Source organism: Ascaphus truei, chromosome 4, assembly GCF_040206685.1.
Source record: "Ascaphus truei isolate aAscTru1 chromosome 4, aAscTru1.hap1, whole genome shotgun sequence".
Taxonomy (NCBI): Eukaryota; Metazoa; Chordata; class Amphibia; order Anura; family Ascaphidae; genus Ascaphus; species Ascaphus truei.
In genome coordinates, this window is record NC_134486.1 from 262,244,213 (window position 1) to 262,262,916 (window position 18,704).

General features: G+C 43.0%; 1 protein-coding gene and 1 long non-coding RNA gene across 13 annotated transcripts in view; one reads left to right on the top strand and one right to left on the bottom strand.

The window, feature by feature from the left end:
- LOC142493397 (uncharacterized) overlaps positions 1 to 1,740 on the top strand; it is a 21,072-nt gene extending 19,332 nt beyond the window's left edge. For both annotated transcript variants that reach the window (XR_012801094.1, XR_012801095.1), the window contains exon 5: positions 1,041 to 1,740. This is a non-coding gene — a long non-coding RNA (uncharacterized LOC142493397). The remainder of the gene's footprint in view (positions 1 to 1,040) is intronic.
- Positions 1 to 18,704, bottom strand: part of AHI1 (Abelson helper integration site 1) — a 282,040-nt gene that overhangs the window by 34,979 nt on the left and 228,357 nt on the right. For 7 of the 11 annotated variants that reach the window (XM_075597389.1, XM_075597388.1, XM_075597387.1 and 4 more), the window contains one exon: positions 10,760 to 10,818. The exons of the other annotated variants lie outside the window; for them this stretch is intronic. In XM_075597389.1, coding sequence (XP_075453504.1) covers positions 10,760 to 10,818 — 59 coding nt within the window. The remainder of the gene's footprint in view (positions 1 to 10,759; positions 10,819 to 18,704) is intronic. 11 annotated transcript variants of the gene reach the window in all.

An 18,704-nucleotide genomic window follows, 5' to 3' on the forward strand; every position in this document is an offset into this window, starting at 1 on the left:
TGTATACCACAGGCACCAAAGGGGTTAATACAATAAATAAAAACACTACCTACCCGATTTGGCCACCATAGTGGCTAGTAAAGCATTGTCACTCAATGCTGTACTAACTGCTAAAGTAACCAAGGGGTTAACCGCAACTCCACCCCCCTCCTGGGAGGTCTAACTACCTACCCCAGGGCAACTAACACCATCACACCTCACTACTCTCACCCCCCAACATACCTACCCTCCCTCTAAACTAATGACCAATAGCCCTATTAGCCAAATGTGGCTAAAAGTGCTTTGGCCATTTGCGAAAACATAAAAATATCTATATTTAACACTCCCCACTACACAACAAATCGTAAAAAAAAAAAAAAATCATAAAGCCACTGATTGATTGTCACTGTGGCTATCGAGGACTTCTCAATGGGGACCTAGGCCTTCACATTGGCAAAATTGTATTAGCAATATTAAATGACACTACCTACACCCGCCCCCCCCCCCCTTGGCTACCTTACTTACTACTACCTCTTTAAATCTATTGATTGTCTCTGTGGCTACCTAGGCCCTCAATGAGGTCCTACATAGCCACATTGGCAATCAATGTTGACCTTTAAAAAATAGCTGAAGCCACCAGGAATAAATCCAATAAAGTGCCAATGCCCAACCATAAAAAAAACCCAAAGACAATCCAAGGCACATGGCAACCCCCCCCCCCCCCACAAAATAAAACATAAAATACATTGATGTACAGTATTGCAGGAAAAAAAATGCCTTTTTTGGGGCTGTAATACCACATTTTTGGAGTACCGAAGCTTAATGTATCCAGGCCATAGTGCTTCTGAAATGAGATGTCTTCCTAGTACTATACAGTACATTGGTCTGCACAATAAATTACGGTTGTAAGGATAGCAGCCTGTTGAGCATAAGCACAAAACAGAACACCCCGTGCCAGCTAGCTTTTACTAAACATCACTTGTTTAACAGACAAATAATTTGTTTCTAACATTGCAGTGATAGTCTTGGGTTTTCTTAAAGGCATATTCTATTTCTGTTAGTTAACAGGTTGCTATAGCAATGAGCTGCGCTGTGTGAGCCACCATGACAGATACACACAAGCTGGTGAAACCCATCACATCACAGAAGTTGAGTTAAGCAGACGGAAACGATAGGTCTCCTCTTGATTTTGGCACCAAGTGATTCTTTAAAGCATTAACTACACGTTCTCCCGGATGAGGGCCAAGAAGAAGGACCGGAAGGGTCAAAAATATCACCCACCTGTAGAGACACAGTACCACAAGCCTGCCTGAACACGCACAGTCCTCCAGTTAAGCACCTTGAATACGGGAGTTATAATAGTGGAGAGAATACTCACAGTATGCTACTCTTCAGCGAATACTGCTGCTGTTGTACAACACTGCGGTGACATGCTCCAGTTATATTAATAAAAACGTGTTAATGTTTTGTGGGACTCTGTGCCTGACCTGCAGAGCATATTGATGATCCAAAGACTTTATAGAGGATATTTTGCCTAACGTTTCCTTCTTTATATACACACTCTTGTGTTTTTGCACATGGTGTTTTATTTTTATTTTTGGGGGGAATTGGATTGTTAATTTTATCAGTGCACTTATTTTATGCACTATATGGGTGTGAGTAGTTAGGAGACATACATGTCCACCATTTATTTCAATTATTTTCTTTGAAGTTTTATATTATTTGAGAAACTCTCCTTGTTTCACTGGGTTTAATAAACTATTTGAGGTTAATACATTTTTTATCCGAGTGCTTATTCCCCTTTCATGTTGTCAATGTATGATTTATTGCGCTCTGAGGAGAAGAAGGACCGCAAGTTACAGATTAATTTGGATTTTTTTAGGGAGAGCCAGTGAGGTTCTTATTGACATATTCCATTACTGTATCCACTGCAGTATCTGTAATCTCACAGTACCGTTATGATGGAACTTGAATGTCACAGAGAATAACTTACAGTAGTTACATGGTACTATAAGAATAATGTAGTCTGACACACATCAGCAGATCCAGAGGGAGAGAGGGTGAGACCACAGTACCAACGAGATTGCCGGTTAAAAGAGCGTTGCTCCGCTGATTTTTATGCCACAACCTTGAGTACAAGCAATTTACTTGTGAGACTAATCATTTACTTTGCTTCTATTGTATGAATAAATTGATCCTGTGCTCTTCTAATCCCCTTTAGTTCTGACACACATCTGCTTGAGACTTGTGTGAAATGAGTGCAGGTACAGTATATGCTGTACCTCACATATTTATCAATGCATGTTTTAGTAAGTGTTAATACAATTGGAAATAGGAAGGGGTCAGCATTAACACAATATTGCGTCGTTTATCATCAGTTAATACACTGCTACACATTGCACAAAGGAAATTGACTAATTTCCCAACTGTTAATTCAAATGTACTGTAGCTAGATTTTTTTTCTTAACAATTGGCCACAATTAACAAGGAACATTACAACATTTGTATCACTAAGTTGAATACTAATAAGGCATACTATATATTTGTTTTTATAAAAAAAAAACTAAACAAGATTTTATCAGAAACATTAAAAATGGGTCTGGAATATTAACAGACTTATTTATTGTAGTTCATAAATAAGCTAATATTTTGTTGCTTAGACTTCCTTCATTTTTTCCATATAAAAGCATCATTGTTTATGACAAGCAGAAGCTGCTCAGACTGTTTGGACTCATCCTTCTCTTGTAAAAGAAGTCACTGCTGCATAACGTGACAGAAAATGAAGACTCTATTAAGATGAATTTTGATCATCACAATTTTTTCCCCCTAGGACAGGTGTCTTCAGAAAACAGGTGTCTTCAGAAAACAGGTTTTGCTTCTATAACTAATTTCAACCCACACATTCACTATTTGGCCAAAGTTATCATTACCTAAGTTTTGTTTGCTTTCTTAAATTAAAGGTCTTTTCTCAGCTTTTTGGTAGGGTGTGTCTGTATGCTTACGACACAGATCCCCCTGTGCTGTGCAAGAAACTAAAGATGACTCATGATGTACCAGCACGAAAACTGTTCCACTAAGTTGTACAGGATATTCTTTACAGTTCACACAGGGGCATTCTAATAGCTGCCAGAAAAAGAAGTCAGGTGTGTTTACTTCTATACACTAATATAAGAAAGTTTTGTTACATCAATATTTCCTACATCACAATGCTACATTCACATAGACCTGAGCTGCCAAACAACAAGATGATGTTTAATGAACCTTTATTGTACATGCTACGCATATGGCAAACTGGGCACTGACATGGCAAGACCTGAAAGTAAATTACACAAACAATTAAAAAGCAACCGCCCCCAAATTGGCATATGTACATATTTTTTTTAAATCTTTCTAAAATCTGCGCAGAGCCTCTGCATTATAATCTCCAAGAGCTCCCTACCTCAGATTCATCAGGGAAGTTCTTCTGCAACATGTAGGTGCCAATCAGTGAGCAAAATGCTACCATCATAACAATTCCTTCATGCAATGGCGTGCGTGCACTGTAATTTTTCATTCCTGTCAGTGATAAATGTAACCTGAATTGGAGGCTCTAGTTTATAAGAAATCAGCTGTATTGCTTAAGGCACTTTTGATTTAAACAAAATTCTCATAGTCTGATTCTCATCTCTTTATGTGATGCAGGAGATCAGATGAAAACAATATATATATATATATATATATATATATATATATATATATATATATATATATATATATATATATATATATACAGCTCAACCCCGTTATTGAAAGCCGAATTGAAAGCCTCCATTTTGCCGCCTTACCTGCATCTCAAATCCTCAATTTTGCCGCCTTACGCTCTCCTCTTCCAGCTGTCCTGTCCACGTGCTCATCTCTCTCCTCTTCCTGCTGTCCACGTGCTCATCTCGCGTTAAAATTTCACCGGCATCAGCTCTCGAGCCTCCTCATTACAGATTTCATTCTCCTCCATTTTGCCGCCTTACCAGTGCTCTCCTCTTCCTGCTGTCCACGTGCTCATATCTCTCTGTTCTGCTCATCTCTCTGCCCGTCGCGTGCCATGGTTTTTTTTTTTTCAAACATTCAATTCAATGCTTTATTGACTATAGACACACAATTAAACATTAATACATTTTGTACAAAACACATGCAGGGATTGAACTCGGGACCTTCTGATACCAATGCCTTGCCTCTTACCTCTACACCATAGGCGGCGGCCTCGCTCCAGGACAGCCGCTTTCGTTCGAAAATTTATTGGACAGAGTGCAAGCTCAAGAAACCATTTTAATGGGTCGGGACTCGACCCGAAACAAGAAAGCGACGGCCTCCTTGAAGGAGGCTAGAAAGGAAGGCTCTCAGCCGAAAGTGGCTAAAGAGACTCCTCAAGTGGAGGAGGATCCCTTTGGCGAAGTAGCTGACACTAACTCTCACACCTTGGGAAGAGTATCCCCTATCGGACAAAGACCCACCTGAGTGGTATGTCCTGCTTCCGCTGTGGCAAGAAGGGTCACATCTCGCTGCAATGCCCGCAGAAGAAGGCACCCGCAGGGACGTTTCCTTCTACATCCATGATGTGTACAACTCAGGCTGCTGTAGGGAAGGCCCTTCAGTTAAGGATCCTGCCCCTTTAGTGGTTAGCCAGCTTAGGGCCACAGTGGTTTCATTTGAACTATTGCTGCAGCAGTCTGGGACCAGACTGCCAGAGAGTGACCGAGCATCATTGTGGAAGTCACTCCAGAGGGAGACATCCCATCCAGCGGAGGATATCGCTGGATCGGCGGATCCCCTGCTTCTCTTTGTTAGCGCGCTTGGGTGTGGACCCAGCAGGTACTGTTCGCCAAACGTACACCAACACCGGTATAATAAGGAGCTGATCACGCCTATAGGGGTGGGCATTTTTTGGGGACACTTATTGGGTGAAGTGACCAAAGGACACCTCTGGTACTGTGGACACAGTGTGGGGATACACGGTGGTGGGACAACGCCCTGCATGGCGAGGTATAGCTGTAACCATTAGTATTGCTATTACCTGTATGTGGTTTATGGTTATTGCTCACAGTAAATGTTATTATTGTTACTCTTATAATCTGTGGACTGTTATTTATAGTTCCTGCTCGAGGTTATCCCCTCCAATTGGGATCCCGTGCAGGTGGAGGCACTGCCACTCAGTATATTCATTACCCCAGGCTCCCAGTAGCGGAGGCTCAGATCCCTGTGAGCCGACAGGTGCCGCCAGCACTAGTAGATCCTTCACATTAGAGGGAAAGAGGGATATATATATATATATATATATATATATATATATATATATATATATATATATATATAGCGCGAGCTGCGCTCACCCCACCTTATGGAAATCTCAGTGATATCAAACACAAAGAAGAGAATGATACAGTATAACGAGTATCTATACGAGTCAGGAAAAAGTATTACTGTAGTATGTGATGACCTGAACCATAATATACACAGTCCACAAATGTATGAAATAAGGAAAAAGCAACCAATGTTCTGATGGAGCAATGTCCTAAAGGTGTCAGATGCTGTATAAAGTGCTCTCATGCAGCCTCTTAGGGGAAACAACTTCCTTTTCTCCAATCAATATAGGGCGTCTAAAAAAGAAGCATAACCGAGAGACACCTCCTGATGCAGTGCATTTATTATAATTGAAACAACACAAACGTGAAATAGATCAATGTAAATAGTGTGAAAAAGCTTATCTGTATTGAGAGCTCTATGTGGCTCAATAGAAGCAAAAGGATCCTATAAAATTCCACACCCATGGGCTCTGGTGTGCAGCAACTGATGGTGAATGGGGCTGGTGTTGGCGTGCTTCTCAAGCTGAAGCTACCAGCCCATTAGATCTTTAACCTCCGTTGTCCTAAAACGTCAAATCAAGGGGGACCCTCTTTGAAGTGCAGAGGTGTATCAGCGTCAAACCGCTGACAGCAGTTGCAGTTTAGTTCAGTAGTATAAATCCTTGCAGAGAACTGTATGCACACATCCATCCTATGCGTTTCGTGATGCTTAGTCACAAAAAAGAAAACAGCTTCATATCAACAAACAAAGTTACAGCAGAAAATATCAACCAGGCCTAACCCCATGTAGGGGATTGTCTAACACTTCAGCAGTCCCCATCTGAGGGCTAGAAGGCTAGACTCTTACCAACCTTTGAAACAAGTCCAAACAGAGGTACCTGTAGGCAGGGTGTTCTCCATGTCAGTCCAGGGCCAGTGCAGTGATCCCTCTGGCGGGTTTCCGGGGACCTACAGTATGCTGCCTGAAAGGAGTCTCTACAGTATCTTCCTCTGGGTTCTCTCTAGCAGCACAGATTCTCTCTGTGCTAGAGATCCCCTGTAATCTGTGCAGCAGGCTCTTAAGCATGCTTGATGAGCCAGGTGGAGACGGGTCAATTAACTCCTGTTGAAATTAACCACCTCCCTTCTGAATTCATTAGCTAAAAACAGGCTCTATTTTTTAAGCTTTATAGACAGGGGAAAGACCCTGTGACAGCTGGGATGAGGTTCTTCTGTTCGAATGCAGTGTTTAATTTTCGCCAAACACAACATTTCTCATTCAGCCCAAAAAGTTCTACCTTTGACTTGTCTGTCCAGAGAACATTGTTCCAGAAGTCTTGAACATCATCTATGTGCTCTTTGGTTAACTTCAGAAGGGCAGCAATGTTCTTTTTAGAGACCAGTAGTATCCTCCTTGTTCAGTTCAGTTATGAACACTCACATTAGACAAGGCGAGAGAGGCCTGCAGATCCTTGGTTGTTACTCTGGGGTTTTTTGTGACTTCATGCATGATTTGCTGTTTTGTTCTTGGAGAAATGTTGATAGGACGACAGCTCCTGGGTAGAGTGACTGTGACTGTGTGATCGTGGTATGACATGTTTCCACACACCTGTATGGTGAAGACCAAACACACAAAGTGTCTGAACTTTATATAGGATGGGGCTTCCCAAACTCACCCCTGAAGATCTATCTAATTATTTAAACACCGGGTTCTAATTATCCCCTTTAATTTAGCTGATAAAATCAGGGTTTCACTTACTTTTGCACATACCCTGACTCTTAATTACTCATTGTTTGTCTAATTCAGGTGTGTGCAAAGTGGGGGGCATGAGATTTTATGGGGGGAGGGAGGGATGGCGCGGCTGTTACAGAGGCCCCGCACTTCCCTGAAGGCATTTCAAATAATTGCTGGGGATTGCGTGAGACCTCTGTAACTGTACTTACCTGGCCTTCCAACTACGCATCTCCATGTGACCCCGCGACGTCATTTGACGCCGGAGCCGTGCAGGAGGGGGAGTGGCGCGAACCGGAAGGGGGAGAGTAGACAGGGGGGCGCATGCAAGAAACTTTGTGCACCCTTGGTCTAATTCATACATCATTGTGTTTCAAAAGACATGGAATTGGTTAATATAAACCCTATTGGATATTTAAAACAAGACTGGTTTTGATTCAAGAAGGTTATCATGGAAAAACTATGGATTTCTTTAATTATCATTGGGGTTCACAATTTTTCTGCAGAAGAAATTCCGCGTTTCAGAATGGCCTATTCAAAGTCTGCACCTAAACCCTATCAAAATGTGGCAGGACGTAGCAGGAACTAAAGCAAGATGTCCATGCAAGGAAGCCCTCAAATGGCACTGAGTTTAAGCAGTTCTGTAAGGAGGAACTGGTCAAAATTGCTCAAATCCGATGTGAGAGGCGACCAGCAGTTACAGGAAATGCTTAGTTGAAGTCATTGCTGCTCAAGGGGGTGCCACCAGGCACTGAATCTAATGGTCCACATACTTTTTCACACATGGGTATTAAATGTTGAATCATTTGTGGATAAATAAATGTTGAAAAAGTATCATGTTTTTGTGTAATTTGTTTGATCAGGTTATCTTTATCTATTATTAGGACTTAGATTAAGATCTAATAACATTTTAGGTTTCAAATATGTGAAAATCCTTTAGGGGTTCACAAACGTTTTCTCTCCACTGTATATATTTTTGCTTTCTGCGTGTACTGTAGGTGCGTCATATACAGTTGTGTGAAAAAGAAAGTAAATCCTCTTTGAATTCTATGGTTTTACATATCAGGACATAATAACAATCATCTGTTCCTTAGCAGATCTTAAAATTAGGTAAATACAACCTCAGATGAACAACAACACATGATATATCACACCGTGTCATGATTTATTTACCAAAAATAAAGCCAAAATGGAGAAGCTACAGTGTATATGTGAAAAATTAAGTACACCCTTACTGCTTCCATAGGAATTAAGATACTAAGTAGCAGACAGGTGCTGCTAATCAAATGTCCTTGATTAATTGATCATCAGCAAGTGTGACCACCTCTATAAAAGCTGAAGTTTTAGCAGTTTGCTGGTCTGGAGCATTCAGGTGTGTGGTAACACAATGCCAAGGAGGAAAGACATCAGCAGTGATCTTAGAGAAGCAATTGTTGCTGCCCATCAATCTGGTAACAGTCAAAAGGCCATTTCCAAACAATTTAAAGTCCATCATTCTACAGTGAGAAAGATTATTCAAAAGTGGAAAACATTCAAAATAGTTGCCAATCTTCCCAGGAGTGGACATCCCAGCAAATTCACCCCAAGGTCACACCGTGCAATGCTCAGAGAAATTGCAAAAAACCCCAAGAGTTACAATACATCTCAGACTCTACAGGCCTCAGTTAGCATGTTAAATGTTAAAGTTCATGACAGTACAATTAGAAAAAGACTGAACAAGTATGGTTTGTTTGGAAGGGTTGCCAGGAGAAAGCCTCTGATCTCTAAAAAGAACATGGCAGCACGGCTTAGGTTTGCAAAGTTGCATCTGAACAAACCACAAGACTTCTGGAACAATGTCCTTTGGACAGACGAGACTAAAGTGGAGATGTTTGACCATAATGTACAGCGCCACGTTTGGCGAAAACCAAACAGCATATCAGCACAAACACCTCATACCAACTGTCAAGCTCGGTGGTGGAGGGGTGATGATTTGGGTTTGTTTTGCAGCCACAGGACCAGGGAACCTTGCCGTCATTGATTCGACCATGAACTCCTCTGTATACCAAAGTATTCTAGAGTCAAATGTGAGGCCATCTGTCTGACAGCTAAAGCTTGGCCGAAATTGGGTCATGCAACAGGACAATGATCCCAAGCACACCAGCAAATCTACAACAGAATGTCTGAAAAAGAAAAGAATCAAGGTATTGTATGGCCCAGTCAAAGTCCAGACCTCAACCTGATTGAAATGCTGTGGCAGGACCTTAAGAGAGCAGTGCTTAAACAAATGCCCACAAACCTCAATGAACTGAAGCAACATTGTAATGAAGAGTGGGCCAAAATTCCTCAACAACGATGTGAGAGACTGATAAAGTCATACAGAAAACGATTACTTCACGTTATTGCTGCTAAAGGTGGTTCTGCAAGCTATTGAATCATAAGGTATACTTATTTATTTATTTATAAAATAATTTACCAGGAAGTAATACATTGAGAGTTACCTCTCGTTTTCAAATATGTCCTGGGCACAGAGTTAAGACAAATAATACATGGTTACATATACAGTTACATAAATGAACAGGATATACATTATATACAAGACATTGCATGCACAGTTAAAGAAAATATATATTATGGGCGTATGAAACAGTTACAGACCAGATTAAAATGTGAGACAGCCTTAGATTTGAAAGAACTTAAACTGCTGGTGGATGTGAGAGTCTCTGGTAGGTTGTTCCACTTTTGGGGTGCACGGTAAGAGAAGGAGGAATGGCTGGATACTTTGTTGAGCCTTGGGACCATGAACAGTCTTTTGGAGTCTGATCTCAGGTGATAAGTGCTACATGTGGTAGGGGTGAGGAGCTTGTTCAGATAGCTGGGTAGCTTGCCCATGAAGAATTTGAAGGCAAGACAGGAAAGGTGAACTTTGCGCCTAGACTCTAGTGATGACCAATCTAGTTCTTTGAGCATTTCGCAGTGATGTGTGTTATAGTTGCATTGGAGAACAAAACGACAAATTGAATTGTAGAGGGTGTCAAGTTTGCTAAGGTGGGTTTGAGGTGCCGAGCCATATACTATGTCTCCATAGTCTTAGTTTTTACTTAGTTTTTCACACATGGCTTTTCAATTTTGGCTTTATTTTTGTTAAATAAATCATGACACGGCGTAATATATCATGTGTTGTTGTTCATCTGAGGTTGTATTTACCTAATTTTTAGACCTGCTAAGGAACAGATGATTGTTATTATGTCCTGATATGTAAAACCATAGCATTCAAAGAGGGTGTACTTTCTTTTTCACACCACTGTATAAGATACATGCTACTTGGCACTCTCACATTTGAAATACATTGAAAGCAATAGATTTTATATCACCACTCCCACAATGAATATTTTGGAGACTAACAAAAAAAAAACACCTGCCAGACAAAGTACTTGTATCCTATATATTTGGTTGTGACATGAGTAGAATCAATAGCATTTTGGAGCATTTATTTCCCCCACAAATAGGCTCAAAGGATGATTGATTAATTGTTAGAGCAGTTATGTATTATTATTTTTTTCCATGAACCCTGGGCTGAAGGAACAATTCTCACAAGTACAGTCTGTAATTCATAAAAACAACACACAACAATACATTTGGATGGAAGTTCTTTCCTTACAATACCATAACAGTAAAGCTTTTTACGGTCTTAAAAATTCTGTATTTGATGTCATAGTTATAGTTTTCTTATAACACAAATACATTGTCTTACCATTTGCAGTCTGATTGATGGTGTTCGGTTAAGTGACTGTCCCACTGGGCTAAAACCACCTGTGAAAAGACAAAACTGAGTAATTATTTTCCTGTATTGGTTCCACCCTGTGAACTTTGCTTTATTTTGAAAACAATGCAGACTCTCTGGTCAGGTTTAACAAAGCCTTCATGGAAAGGTATCAGGAGCAACTTCTCTCAACAGCCACAAGCTGACGGATTTCAGGCAAACAGCTGGAGCGGTCAGTGTTGTTGTCAACAGCATGAGTGTGACTAGACCAGTGATCGCAATGTATCCATTGAAATAATTGTAAAATTACAAGATAACTAGTGTCCATACTTAGCCTTGTGTGTTGATGATGATCTATCTCTGAGCTGATCTTTAACAACAACTCCCAAAATATTACAAATGGATTGCAGCCTTTTGAAACATCAACCTTGACATACTGGGTCAGAGAATCACTCTGTAAAATTCCAAAGCTCTCTGGTGTCTTTTTCGCCTGTGGCTTATAAATGTTATATTAAAATAATTAATATAATTTATGGCAGCAACATTAATGGCATGAGTTAATTTGGGAAGGTTTTTTTCTCAGCACATCAACCGTTTTCCCTGCCTCTTACAGCTGACAGCCAATCTCTGCCTCCGCAGAGGTTGCACCTCCGTTTCGCCCCGCAGCCCTATTCGCCCGGTCCTATTTAGTTCCTGATCTTACCCCCACTCCTTGCTGAGCATAATTCTATGGTTCCTTGCGTTCCCACATCTCTGCCTAGCCGTGTGCCTTAATCCTCTCGCCACCTTCTCTACAGTGTACCGATCCGGCTTGATTATTGGACCCTCTCTGGATAAAGACCCCGGCTTGCCTCAGACCACCAGTTACTCTCCAACTTTCGACCTTGGCTCTCGGACACAGACCATCCTCCTGGCTTCAACCGCGGATCACGGCACTCAGACTCATACCTCCCTTCTGGCTCCGCTCCTCGACCCAGCAAGTATTCTACTAACCCACCTTCTCCAACCCCGGCATTACAGACTATCCGCCTACCGGGCCTGGCCCGCTGCCGTGGGCGCGTGGTGTCATACCTTCCTGCCTCAGTATCGGGGTCCGGCTCTGTTTGTGGTGAGCGCACACATTACATTATGCTCAGCCCAACAAACATGGACCCCGCTGAGGCAGGGCAGTCAAGCCCCTTAGACTGACTCTACCGGTTGGAGGCGCAAGTGACCTCTTTAAACCAAGAAATCTCTAAGTTGATTCACCCACCTCGTCCCGCTGCCATGGCAACTGCAGTCCCTCTCTCTCCGAAATCACGACTGTCTACCCCAAACCTCTATGCGGGAGATCCCCACGAATGCAGAGGATTCCTCAATCAATGTGAGATTCAGTTTGAGTTAACCCCGTCTCGCTTTCTCTCTGCAAGATCTAGGGTCGCCTACATCATCGCCCTGCTGACCGGTGACGCTCTGGCCTGGCCATCAGCGGAAATTGCGATACCTATCAAGGACAAGTTGGCAGCTCAAGAATAGACCCACCAGATTGGAAGACCTCATATCTGTTTGTATTCGTGTTGAACAGCGTCTCCAGGAGAGGAGAGTCGAACGCGCGCTCCCTCAGTCTGTTCCCACCAGATCCGCTAGTCACAGCCTTGTTCCTTTTGTTTCCCAGCTTCCAGATGAACCCAAACCCATGCAACTGGGAAGTCACCGGTTGTCTGCAATGGAAAGACAGCGCTGGCGGGACAACGGCCTGTGCCACTACTGCGGTCATCCTGGTCATCAGTTGGCAAACTGTCCCCTCCGGTCGGGAAACGCCAAAGATCAATGAGAGATCCCCTCCTTCCCAGGAAAAATTCCCGATCCGGATTATGCTGCCCATTCTTCCCAGGGGAAACAGATTCCAGATCTCCACCTCCGCATTTATTGACTCCGGTTCCGGCTGCAATTTTATTGATCAGGACTTTGCTACCAAGATTAAAATTCCGCTCCTGCCCAAAGCAGTGACCGTCGGGTTGGAGGCCATAGACGGACGTCCACTTCAACCGGCCTACATTTCTTTGGAGATGTACACACTATCCCTCATCACTGAGGATGGTCATCAGGAGGAGATCACCCTAGAAGTGATTCATACTCCATCTGTCGAGGTGATACTGGGCCTTCTGTGGTTGCAACAACACAATCCACAGCTAGACTGGACCAACAAAAGGCCCATACAATGGAGTCCTCGGTGCTTCAAATCCTGTCTCAACTCAAGGCAACATATCGGCGGAGTAAAGGTTCCCAAGTGGTATATGCAGAGTTCGCAGATGTCTTTGACAAAGTACGCTCCGAGGTTCTTCCTCCTCACAGACCCTTTGATTGCCCAATCGATCTCTTACCAGGTGCCATTCTTCCCAAAGGTCGATCATACCCTCTTTCCGTACCCGAGTCCAAAGTCATGTCTGAGTATATTCAGGAAAATCTGAAAAGGGGGTTTATCTGGAATTACTCTTCCCCAGCTGGGGTGGGGTTCTTCTTTGTAAAGAAAAAGGATGGGTCCCTTCGCCCCTGTATCGACTATAGGGGTCTTAATAAGATCAAGGTCAAGAACCTATACCCCCTGCCACTCATCTCCAAACTCTTTGATCGCGTACAGGGGGCTACCATCTTTTCCAAACTTGATCTCCGGGAGCCTATAACCTTTTCCGTATTCGCCAAGGCGATGAAAGGAAGGCAGCTTTCAACACCAGGGATGGGCATTACGAATATCTGGTCATACCCTTCGGCTTCTGTAATACTCCAGCAGTCTTCCAGGAATTCGTGAATGAGATCTTTTGGGACCTTGTCAACAGTTTCTTCATAGTACACCTTGATGACATCCTCATTTTTTCTAAATCCCTCACAGACCATATTCTTCACACCAAGCTGATCTTAACGCATCTTTGAGAGAACCTCTTATACGCCAAATTAGAGAAGTGCCTGTTCCACCAACCCTCCATTGCCTTCCTGGTATACATTATTTTGGATACGGGATTCGCTATGGATCTGGCCAAGCTCAAGGCCGTACTTGAATGGCCACAACCCACGTCCTTGAAGGCCATACAGCGATTCCTGGGATTCGCAAACTACTATCGCAAGTTCATCAAGAACTTTTCTTCCACAGTGGCTCCCCTCACCACTCTGACTAAAAGAGGAGCCAACACGACAGTCTGGTCTCCTACGGCACTCCTAGCCTTCGAGATCCTTAAGAAGACTTTTTCTTCCGCACCTATCCTACGTCACCCAGATCCCAGGCTTCCCTTTAACCTGGAGGTGGATGCATCGAACATCGGCGCAGGCACCATCCTCTCTCAAAGGCAGTCCCCACAAGACAAACTCCAACCCTGCGAGTTTTTGTCCAAAAAAAATTGCCGGGCTGAACAAAACCATGATGTCGGCAATAGGGAGCTCCTGGCCATCAAACTCGCCCTACAGGAATGGAGACATCTTTGGGAGGCACAGAGCACCATATTTCGATCCTTACAGATCATAAAAAATCTTTCATACTGTATATAGAAAACGCACGCGGCCTAGGAGCTCGTCAAGCCCGATGGTCTCTCTTTTTCTCGAGATTTAACCATCTGATTTCCTATATCCCCGGGTCTTAGATCCAAAAAGCGGATGCCCTGTCGAGTCAGTTCTTGGTCGAGGACAAGTCTGTAGATGTTCCCGAGATGATCTTACCCTCCAAATATGTCATATCGGCCAGTTTCTTTGATGTTTTGGATAAAGTTTTTGCAGCACAGACCAATCTGCCTAGTGGTCTTGAGGTGCCGGAGGGTCGTCTGTTTGCCGCACCGCGCTTTAAAAAAAAAAAGATACTTGAGTGGGGTCACTCATCCAAGTCTGCTGGCCGTCCGGGTACCCAAAGGAGTTCCGACCTCATCAGACGCACTTTCTGGTGGCCTACCTTGCCGAGGGACATCAAAGAATTCGTCAAATCCTGCTCGATCTGCGCCAAGGTCAAGATAACCCGCAGCAAGCCACCAGGTCTTCTACAACCTTTACCCACCCCGGAGCGCCCCTGGAGTCACCTGTCAATAGACTTTGTCGTGGAGCTCCCCACTTCTAAGGCAATGAATACTATCTTGGTGGTCGCACCCCTCAAAGGACTGCCCAACTCTGCTACACATTTTCATTAAAGAAATTTTCCGCATTCACAGGGTTCCACTGACCATTGTGTCCAACCACGGCTCACAGTTAATTTCCAAGTTCTGGAGAGCCATCGCCCATAGGATGGACATCACCCTTCACTTTTCTTCAGGGTACCACCCCCAGACGAATGGGCAAACCGAGAGAACAAACCAAACACTAGAGCAGTACTTGTGATGCTTCCTGTCCGACAGTCAGGACGATTGGGTAGACCTCCTCCCCTGGGCGGAGTTCGCTCACAACACACTAAGAAGCAGTTCCACGCAGGAATTCCTCATTTTCATAAATTACGGCTTCCACCCGGTATGGCTTCCCATTTCTTCAGTCACGTCTGGGGTTCCAGCAGCAGACGACCGAGTTAAGGTTCTACAAGAATCATGAAGAAAGATTCAGAAGACACTGGAAGAGGCGATTCGCAGACAGAAGACACAAGTGGACCGTCACCGACGAGATTACAAATCAGGGAACAAGGTATGGCTGTCATCTAAAAACATTAGGCTGAAGACTCCTAGCCTTAAATTGGCCACCAGGTACCTGGGCCCTTTTTCTGTTTTAGAACGGATTAACCCTGTAGCATATCTTCTCCAGCTTCCCCCATCCATGAAGATACCCTCAGTTTTCAATACCTCGATCCTGAAGCCCATATCCCAGAGTCCACGATTTCACAAAGTGCCTGCAACTTCCAAGCCTATGATGGGACAATTAACAACCAGGGTAAGGGAGGGGGAGGGGGGAATAGGTAAAGGAAACCCTCGCTACTGCCAATGACACGGGTGCTGCAACCAAGGGAAAGGTACAACATCAAACACAGAGATAAAGAACCCCTATATTGGGAGCACTCAGCGGCTAATGATACTGATGTGAATTGTCCAAAATTAGAACCTGATAAAGACACTAATAATTGTGATGTGTGTTATGAAATTAAGTTAAGAACAATTTTATTGGGAGAAATCCTCAATTAAAATATACGGTCCTCAATACATAAATCCCATGTTAGCGGCGAATTAAAAATAAGGTGGAGGTAGGGTGAACCAAAAAGGAGTATGTATTCCAATAAAGTTCTAGGCTAACTCTATACCCTCTAACAGGGCAGGTGAGTATATGCAATGATATATGGTTTCTAAATGTTAGATACAGTGTGTAGCACTGACATGTAAAAAGAGATACAATAATGCCAATAGGATTACTCCAAATAATGTCACAATAATTAAGCTGTTTTAATCCAGTGCTGCGAGTCCGACAGGTTGGCAGGTATATAATATCTGCCAAGATGTTTTATGACAACGACTTGTGCCCGGAGCCCTCACTAAACAACCAATATAGCTTGGATAATCACAGAATGTAAAATACACATGCAAATATGGTAGTTGACTCCAGTAATGAATTATCTGTTCAGTTCAGACTCAGTCCATACAGATGGTAGCTGTAGAAAACTGTATTAAATCCAGTGCTGCGAGTCTAACAAATAGGCAGCTGAATTATGTCTGCCCAGGTGTTTAATAGACAACGACTTATGCCCGGTGCCTTCACAGATGAGAGTGACAGGCTAATGGTGTCCAAATAAATACAACTGTGCACATTCTATGAACCATAAATGGCAATAATAAGCCATACGGCGCTTGTGCCTGGTGCCCTCACAGTAGTAAATGACGGGCTAATTATGTCAAAAACACTTATAATGTACACACTGTAAAACCATATTGTATACAACTGTTACCAAGAAACAGTGTAACACAGTGTAACACACTGCATTGCTAGTCCACAAAGCAGACTGAGCGTATCTGCAGCAGTGATTACAGCACCTCGTCTTAGCCTGTAGAGTCCGCGGTAAACCTATGAGATGCAAAACCCCCCTCTACACACAACATACAGACTGTAGGAGTCTGTAAACCGGATACTTCTCAGCAGTTGGAGACAGTAAGACAGTACTCGTATACAGGAAGTGACAAACCCGGAAGTCTCGGGGGACGTCACCTATGACGTCATTACGCCCTTCAATGCCGACGTACGTTTCGCTGGTGAACGCTTTTTCGAGGCTGGTTTGAGCACTTCCCAATCCCTAATATTTAAAGGGGTTGAAATGCAAACTGATTGGTTCATAGCAGTATGATTGCACGTGAAATATATATAATCAAATGGGCTCATAGTGAAAGGGAGATGTGATCACTAGGGACCTCTAGTGATCTAGTTAAAAAGGCTAACAAAGTCTAATAGTATAGGCAATGCGGACAAATATAGACAGGGTATGCGAAAAGGTGTGTATAAGGGTTCAGATGAAGGGGTGGAATACAAACCCTTCATTTAACCCTTGAGGGGAAAGTGTACCCAATGTATATATCCACCTTGATTCTTTTTGAAGCAGGACCTGATCCCAATCGCCCTTCCTTATGTCCATGGAGTATTGGTCTATGCCTATAAATGATAAAACTGTGCTGTCCCCTTTGTGATTTTCCAGAACGTGTCTGGCTACGGGTGTGTCCTGTTGGTTTCAGATGCTGCCTAGATGTTCTAAAACTCGGATCCTCAATGGACGCTTGGTCTTACCTACGTATTTTTTGTGGCATATACAGGTTATCAAATAAATAACGCCAGCAGTTCTACAGCTTATGTATCGCCTGATATCAAACTTCCTAGTATCATTCCAATTTTGGAAGGTTTTGGAAGTTTTGATGAATTTACAGGTCTTACAATTATGGCAGCTAAAACAACCTACTGGTTTCCCTGGCAACCATGTGCTTGGAATTTTGTCCTTCTCAAAATGACTCTTAACTAAATAATCACGAAGATTTTTAGCCCTTCTGGGTGTAAGTTCGGGGTACGGTTTGAGTATGTCACTGAGATCAGGATCTGACTGTAGGATGTGCCAATGTGTCTGGAAAATCCTTTTAGCAAGGTCCCAATTGGTGTTATATGTATCAATAAACCTGATACAGTTAGTTGTGGGTTCCTTGATTGTATCCCTTAGTTGACTTTCTCTGGGGGTGTTTTTAGCCCTCTTGTAAGCCCTTTTAACACTATTCTTACTGTAGCCCCGTGTGTAGAACCTGTCCTTCATGAGGTTTGCTTGGGTTTCAAAATCAGAGGATGCGGTGCAGTTCCTCCGAATACGAAGGAACTGCCCCACTGGAATGTTGGTAATGAGGTTTGGGGGGTGGTGACTGTTTGCTCTCAGTATGCTATTAGTAGCTGTTTTCTTTCTAAAGGTGGTGGATGCCAAATAACCATTTTCCTTGATTGATATTTTCAGGTCCAAAAAGGTAATCTCAGTTGGGCTGATTTCACAGGTAAGCTTGAGGTTATTAGAGTTTGTGTTCAAAATTGTAATGAATTCCAATAGTAGTTTCTGTGTACCATTCCACAGTATAATGATATCATCTATAAACCTATACCATAGTTGAATATGATTGGTATAGTGTTCTAGATTGTCAGTGAAAACCACTTCCGCTTCCCACCAGCCCAGGTACAGATTAGCATATGATGGGGCACATTTAGTCCCCATTGCTGTACCCTGGGTCTGGTGGTAAAGTTTATCATCGAACCAAAAATAATTCTTGGTTAAGACAAATTGGAGTAACTTAAGAACAAACTCATTATGGCACGAAAGATGTATACCTCGAGTGTTCAGAAAATAGGACACAGCTGACAATCCTGTTGCATGTGGTATGCTTGTATATAGCCCTTCCACATCTAGAGACACCAAGATGGTTTCTGTGGTGACATTAATGTCCTCTATTTTACGGAGTACAGGCATACCCCGCATTAACGTACGCAATGGGACCGG